The sequence below is a fragment of the Echiichthys vipera genome (genome assembly GCF_963691815.1).
Source record: "Echiichthys vipera genome assembly, chromosome: 6".
Taxonomy (NCBI): Eukaryota; Metazoa; Chordata; class Actinopteri; order Perciformes; family Trachinidae; genus Echiichthys; species Echiichthys vipera.
This window is the reverse complement of record NC_139831.1, coordinates 21105322-21112988: the sequence shown is the minus strand read 5'-3', so window position 1 is coordinate 21112988 and position 7667 is coordinate 21105322. Positions and strand designations below refer to the sequence as shown.

Sequence of the window (7667 nt, the reverse complement as noted above, 5' to 3'; positions counted from 1 at the left end):
GTTTGAGTCAAATATTTGTTTTTGTTTTTTGCATGTGTTGACTGTTTTGTGAGCGTAAGAGCACTTTGCAGACAAAATGTGACTTTAGCCAGCCAACTTTCTGTTTAGGTCTGTGTGTGAACTGTTTTGAAAACGTAACTTCTGAGTGGACAGATGTGTTTAAGCAAATGAGAAAAACTGTAATGATTATTACACTGCATATGTAATAATTCTGCCACTTTCCTTCACATATTATCTAGTAGAATATGAGTAAAATATTAGTGTCCTTTCCTCTTCTTCTGTTTATTCTAATCATTTTTCTCATTCTTTCATAAAAAAACAAAAAACGGTAGCATGTTCTTCCCTTTCCCATGGTCTTTTCCCACGGTGATAGTGCTGCCTTGCTCCGAGGACATCATAGACACAGCAGCCAGACAGGGTGGAGAGTTCAAGCTCGTAGGTGACAAGAGACAGGCAAGGCGAGGTGCATTGTGGGCCTAACTTCTGAGCGTCTGTCTCCACCTGCCTTCTGCTCCAACACAGTCTGTCTGCTCTGCTGCTTCTGTGTTCAAAGGTGCAGCTGCTGCTCCTCTAACTCGTGTCTAAAAAAATGACTGTAATGTGTCACGTGCAGGTCAATATGAGAAGTCACCTGTAGGAATTTTACACAATACTTTCAGAATTTCACACCAATCAGAAGGACCTCACAGAGAATATATTTTGCGTAATTCAAATTCTACAGGAGGCTTTCTGGAGTCAGCGGAGTCGTTGGTAGTTTAGTGCGCCAGCAGGCATTTATTAGCAGGATGACATCGGATTCTACAGACGTCTGGAGAAATGTTCTAGTCTCTATCTAGAGTAACTGTGAACACACACTACCCGTGATCAGAGTCAAGAAGCTCTGATATCTATTCTATCTGCTCCAGCATATAAACTTGTTACAAAGGCGTGGTTATGTGTCTGCTTGTGCGTGCATATGTGTATTTCAGAAGTAGCAGTTGCTCCAGCCTCCATCTTCCTCCCTGTGCGTAGGAGTAGCCTCTGTATAGCAGGAGTCTTCTTCTTCATCTGTGAAGAAAGCACAACACGTACAGCAATTTCCCTAATCTCAACTAAATTTGCCAGGTGCATATTTGCAACATGGCTAGTTCATTGTCTTTGTGACCTTGACCGACTTACTGTTCCTGTGCTTTTGGACAAAGCAGAAAATCTTGAGCCTGGTCAAATAATAATAATAATAGCAGAGGCACATACTATCACATTCTTAGATTATTATACTTATTGCTACTTATTATCACACTCTCATTAATCATTACTAATACACACACTAACACATGATTTTTAATTCTTCACACCGAGGCCAAAATGGAATACTTCACTTCATCTTTAACAGCTTGTCCCTCACTTGCTCTCATGCATATTATTATAAAATAACCACTCACCACCCACCGTTATATGGCAGATGCTCTTTGCACCCAGTTTTTACACATGTCATGTAGTTTTGTTGCATATCCCTAACCAAACTGCCAAATATTAGTTATACTCTGTACAATTTTATCAAGTTAATTGACTGTTAAGTTACTATCTATCAAATAGTGACTTAAAACAATGGTGATTGATCATATGACCCACTAATGAAAGCACTTGCCTTTTTGCTGAGTAATCCAATCCTCGTGTCTGTGGCGACATTCCCTCTATAAATGTAAATAGGCTGCCATGCTAGTGACGCCTCTGACAGCGGTTGGTCTGCCAGCCAAACTCCTCACTAGCAGTTATGCTGCTTTCACTTGTAATCGGAAATCGGGAACTTCCAACTTCTGAGTCAGGCTTGTAGTAAGGGCAATGTTAAGACGGTAACATATAGGGGACAGACTGGAAGTAGAGTGGTGAATGTGTGTCTATAAAGTTTACAAAAGAGCAAAAAAAAAAAAAGTAAACACACATAGTGACTGTGAACGTGACAAGATGGAGGGCTCTAAAAGGTCAGGCTCACCTGCAATTACATGTTACCGCCAAAGAGGCCGCTAGAAACAACATATCTCAATTCTTACAGTATATGACTTTCAACTACATTTCAAGATACATTTCTTGCAGAAATGGAACTCATAGCTCCTGTTATAACAGTCCAGCACTTAACCCAATCACCCACAGTTCATTTCTTTAGTTTTGCTTGTTGTCGCTTTTGACGTCGTACCTGATCCAGACATCTCCATTGCAGTAGCAACTCTTGGTTAAATGTGGTCAATGGTGTAAGTGCAAACAAAACTACTTGGTTAGGTTTAGGAAAAGATTATGGTTTGGGTTAAAGTGAGTTAGTCAGTTAGTTATATAAGTGAAGTAGTAAATGTAAATAAGTCAAAAGTGTAATGGGTATAGTAAGGGACCAATAGCAGCACACAATCCAGGCAATGACACTTACGGTTGCCCGCTTGCTCGAGGAAAGTGAAAATATTACTCGGGCAAGTTCAGATTGGTTTTTGGATGCCGTAATGGGCAAGTGGATTTTTGTTAATATAAAGGCTATCATATAAGTGTTTAATAGACTGCGGAAAAACCTGTTTTTGGCTTATTCACACAAAATAAATATATATATGGAAAAGTACTGGGAGGTGAATAAGATTAAGAGAGGGCAGACTGTGACAGAACCTGGACGAACGGGCAGGAAACTTATTACTCCATCGCAAGGAACAGAGGTGGCTGGAACCGGTAGGCACACTGGAAAGGGGAGAGCCCTGTGGGCGAGCTCGTCAGGATGTTGTGTGCATACTCCACCCACAACAGCTGCTGGCACCAGGAGGTTGGTCGTTAGACTCAGGATGGCCCCCACAAGTGTGCAGAACTAACAGTGGTAACAGCGGAGACCTTGGCAGGGTCCATCTTGATGTGCCCTTGTCCGAGGAAGGAGACTGACAGGGAGTGGAACTTCTCAGCTTTGACAAAGAGCAAATTCTTCAGGAGCCGATTCAGAACAGCCCAAACGTTGTGTCCGTGAAAAGATGAGGATGTCGCCATGGTAGACGAACACGTGTATGTTCAACATGTCTCTGAGAATGTCATTGACCAGGACCTGGAAGACAGACTGGTAAATGGTGAGGCCAAAAGGCATCACCAGGTATTTGTAATGTCCTGTGGGGGTGTTTAAAGCGGTTTAGCACTCATCTCACTCTCTTATGCGGACCAAGTGGTAGGCGTTGCGTAGATCCAACTTAGAGAAGATGGTGGCCCCCTCCGTGAGCTTGAAGGCAGAGGAGATGAGTGGGAGGGAGTGGCGATTCTTGACAGTGATGTCGTTGAGCCCCCGGTAATCAACGCAGGGACGCAGAGATTTGTCCTCCTTCTCCATGAAGAAAAACCTCATCAAAGTCATGGTACTCGGCTGGGACTCCCGTCAGATCTGGAGTAGAACTGGAGCAGGTGACCGGGTGAGGAGCTGAGGCTTGCTTCAGGGTGTGAGAACCAGCAGACAAAAGCAGTCGAGTGTGACAAAGAGGGCGTCGGGTAGAGGACCGTTCTGAGGCTCGACTCACCAGTATCGGTTCAGGGGAATGAGATGAAGAGAGGGCCCACTGTGACACTGAGTTTTAGTTTCACTTGGGATTCAACTCAAGTCTCCAGGGTGACACACACACACACACACACACACACACACACACACACACACACACACACACACACACACACACACACACACACACACACACACACACACACACACACACACACACACACACACACACACACACACACACACACACACACACACACACACACACAAACAAACAAACAAGTATAACTACATTCTACCGTGTGTGCAAGTGAAGTATTCAATTTCTCATGCACTCAGTTCTGTGAGGCTTCTTACAGGTTCATCTCTCAGGTATATTTTTTGCAGTATTACCTCAAACATGTGCTCTCATTTTATTATTGATTTTATATTATCTTACAGTGATGGTTCACTTAATCCCTCATTGCAGTATTTCCCTGACTCATGCTCTGTTTTATGCACGTTTTATATTTTTAGACTTTAGACTTTATTTATAATTTTATATTTATTGTAGATATTTTGTGTGCTTTTATTTATCTATCTATCTATCTAGGTTCTCATCCCACACAGAGGGCACATCCCAGGTCAAGTTAGGTTTTCACAAACATGCTGATTAAATCTTTTTCAAAAAAAATATAATGAGTCACTGAGTAATTTCAAACCTCAACTGCAGACAGGCTTTTCACAAAGTCTGTTAATCACCACGCGCTGTCAGTGAGACTTCTGCTGATACAGCTTTAAGATCTCCTGTGCAGCCGTTCAAGTCGTGACAAAACCTGTGAGTGTTTTTTGTCTGATGTGGGATGACAGGTAACCAGCCACCCTCGAGACATACAAGAGCTATGAGTAAGACAGCTGAGAGCCAAACGGGCTGTTTTAGGAACCAAAATGTTAGAAAACCTCAGCCGTCTCTCTACTCCTGCTGCCTGTTTGTGCGTGCATGTGTGAGTATACACAGCCCTGCATATTTGCCATGCATATCTTTGCAGGTTCATGTGAGCCTAATGTGTGCTGGCATGCAAACGCGTCAACTCTTACTGCTCCCCAGATGGGCAGAATAGATTGAAGAGACAGTGATTCACTGTTTTTTTTGTTGTTGTTTTTTACAGTGTAACATGATCTGACCCAACTACCAGGTGTTTTAATAACTGCTGGAACAGCTGGACATCACTGGAATCTCTGTAGTAAAACCACCAGCTGATATACAAATACTCAGTGAGAACAATTCAGAAGTTGTTGAAGTAGTCGATTTATTTGACAACAGCATTATATTTCTAAACTAAAGTAAGGTTTTTCACATTGTGAATATCACTCAGCACCATCCAATTATCTGAATACATCATAGAAATCAACAATTGTATTTAACTTAATAAATAAATACATTGTGAAATAAATAGACATAAATAATAGTGATAAATACCTAAATTACATTTTTAATTCAGAACTTAAAACGTCTTAAGAACTTAAAATAACTCTAACCAGTAAGAACTGAAGCAGCCCTGCATCTAACAGAAAACCGTGTATTCATCTTTTCTTTGAGTTGTTTAGTTTCATGAGGAAAAGAATGAATGGTCGAAAAGGCTTCAAACTCTTTTTGTACGCCGCTGTTTGGCATTTGTGGTCAATCTGGAAAAGAAACGGAGAGATTTCAGGATTATATTTCATCTGGATACAACTACTGATACGAAAGTCAAGTAGAGCGGAAAAATAGGGCTGGGTGTCGTTTAAGAAATTGCGCTGCCAATACTAGTAGTTGTATAGTATAGCAGTATTGTATGCATTCATTCTTATGAGACGCCACAAGACAGGCTGTTCTCATCCACTGTTCCTACATATAACTACTAAAAGTAATGCAGTGTTATTCGTATGTGATCCACGTATCTATTACAGTAGAAATCACATACGGAAATTGAAGGAAATCAGGTGACGCAGTGACAAAAGGGCGCTAAACTGTGTTTCATGGCGAATATCATATTTCTTAAGCTATCATACAACTCAATTTGGCTGTGAGCAAAACCCTACGAAATAGTCTGCAGGGTGCAAAAAGAATCAATTGCAGGTATCGTTTGGCTGGAGAAATGTCAGCACTTGGTACATGGTTAGTGATACCCAGCCCTGAGCAAGAACTCAGCATGTGTCTGTCATATTTTTGTTGGCTAACCTGTTGATGTGGGTCCAGAGCGTGCAGGTTTGCATTAAGTTCTTGGAGAATAACGGCGTTCTCTTCATGTATCGTCACTTTGTCAAGAAGGTTCCTCAGCTCCCTGACAAAGACACTCACACAGGAAGACTGTGATGGAAAAATGACAGGGCCTAGTCAGGATATCACGTCAAACAAAAGGCACACAGCATCAAGAACTGAGCTCAACATAATGTAGCGACAAAGCTCTACTGAGGACCATGCAGACTGCTGTCTTGAAAAGGAGAAATACTTACCGCATGTGATTTCATAGTTTGCGTCGGTACTCGAACCATTGACTGTAGAACAGAAAATACATTTCCATTTATGAGAGTGAAACCACTGTAAATGACATGTGCCATAACATCAGTGCATTATACTTACTGATGTGATATTGACTTTGTTGTTGAGTGTCTCCAGCCTTTTTATAATCTCCCCGTTCAAGGTTAAGTTTAACTTGTAACTGTTGCAGAGATGCAACAGGGCAACAAGGGCAAATGCAAACTTCATCATACTGCAGCTTTCTCTCACTCTCTCTCTTCCTTAACAGCTTCTCTTCGTTGTCTTAAGTGTGAGTATGATGTGATCAGTATCTGCCCATTCTTTTTATAGAGGTCAGAGAGGAAAAGGAAGTTCGTGTGAAGTCACTGTGTACACCTACCTGGAAAAGCCGATTTTCTTTTTTTAAAGTAATGTGTAACTTGAATATTTTAAAAGTTAGCACAAATTCATTTTAAAGGCTTTTTAGATTTTTTTAGATAACAAAACAACAAACAAAATCTAATCTTATAACTATAGATTAAGAAACCAGCGCCTCAACCAGAGTAGGACAAATCATTTCATCACAACTGTTATGAGTGAAAGGCAACAATCTTGATTCACCGCATTCTGTGAAGAGACAATCTTGATAAGATTATAGTTCTGTAGATAAAAGTACTTTGTGACTAGACAATATTTACTGACTGTGTCTACAAATTCAAGGGGCCTCCTATAGTCTATAATGATATAAAACCTGTAAATAGAAATGTTTTGATGGTTTAGCAATATCCAACTGAAACCGAATGGTACAGTGAATTCCCTTTGAATATATAAAACACCGTTTCCTTTGCTGTATTATTCTTTCATTTACTCCAGGACTGGTCAATGTGCAACTTCTTAGACTGAAAGACTGCACGTCATCATCTTCACAGCACCCATGTAGTTCATTGCCCGCGGTTCAGAAGTGTTACACAGTATCTATAAATATTCAGTGATACTGTAGGTTGGACTTTTTTTTTTGTCAGGGACAATCTCATTTTTAAAAGATCGATTGTGGAGAGTGGGCGCTCTCTTTGTTGACATCCTATCAACAAATGAAAGGTCAGTGACCTCATAAGTGACCATGTCAACAGTACAAATCTCTCAAGAGGCGGTTATCTTCCAAACATCCTCCATTAGTCGCTGGAGATGATCCAATTAGGTCAATACTGTGAGATCTTAAGGCAAATATTACAAATTCACCACATCTTACGGACAACGCCTACACAGTAAGCAGTCAACTGATTGCATTTTCTTCCTACCCACTGCTACGGATGAGAGGAATGTTCTTAAACTGTGGTGAACTGGTGTGCCGTTGACCACAGGAAGTGCACAGTCGAGAGCAATATATAGCACATCATAGAGTAAAAAGGAAGTGTTTTCTCGAGGAGTAAAATAAACTGAGATGGGCAATACTTCTGCTTTAATTCCCCCCCCTACTCAAAAAATGTCCACACACCTCAGTTTCTGTGGTTAAAAAAAAAAAAACATTTTGCTAATTGTGTCATATTACAGTGTAATCATTAACTGCGGATGATTTAATAGTTTCTGTTTAACTTTTCCCATGTCCAGTGCTTTAGCAACACTGATGACTCATGCCAGTGAAGTGGTGCTTTCTTGTTTATCTGTGCAGATAGAGAAGAGGGCAGGCAGGGGGAGTGGGGATGG

The 7667-nt window shown here is 40.9% G+C and overlaps 1 protein-coding gene across 1 annotated transcript; it reads right to left on the bottom strand.

The window, feature by feature from the left end:
* Window positions 1-5017: 5017 nt before the first annotated feature.
* On the bottom strand, window positions 5018-6217 carry LOC310948276 (uncharacterized protein). The gene is made up of 4 exons (XM_083915344.1): window positions 6087-6217; window positions 5960-6001; window positions 5685-5813; window positions 5018-5149 (listed from the first exon to the last, which is right to left on the bottom strand). The coding sequence occupies exons 1-4, from the start codon at window positions 6213-6215 to the stop codon at window positions 5048-5050; spliced, it is 402 nt and encodes a 133-aa protein (XP_083771470.1). The 5' UTR covers window positions 6216-6217; the 3' UTR covers window positions 5018-5047.
* Window positions 6218-7667: the final 1450 nt, after the last annotated feature.

What these genes read in the sequence shown, in the direction of transcription:
- LOC310948276 (XM_083915344.1), bottom strand. Translation starts at nt 6,215, where the DNA reads ATGATGAAGTTTGCATTTGCCCTTGTTGCCCTGTTGCATCTCTGCAAC. An exon ending in ACAAAGTCAATATCACATCA is followed by an intron (nt 6,002 to 6,086) that starts GTAAGTATAATG and finishes TCTGTTCTACAG; the next exon opens with TCAATGGTTCGAGTACCGAC. An exon ending in AAACTATGAAATCACATGCG is followed by an intron (nt 5,814 to 5,959) that starts GTAAGTATTTCT and finishes TTTCCATCACAG; the next exon opens with TCTTCCTGTGTGAGTGTCTT.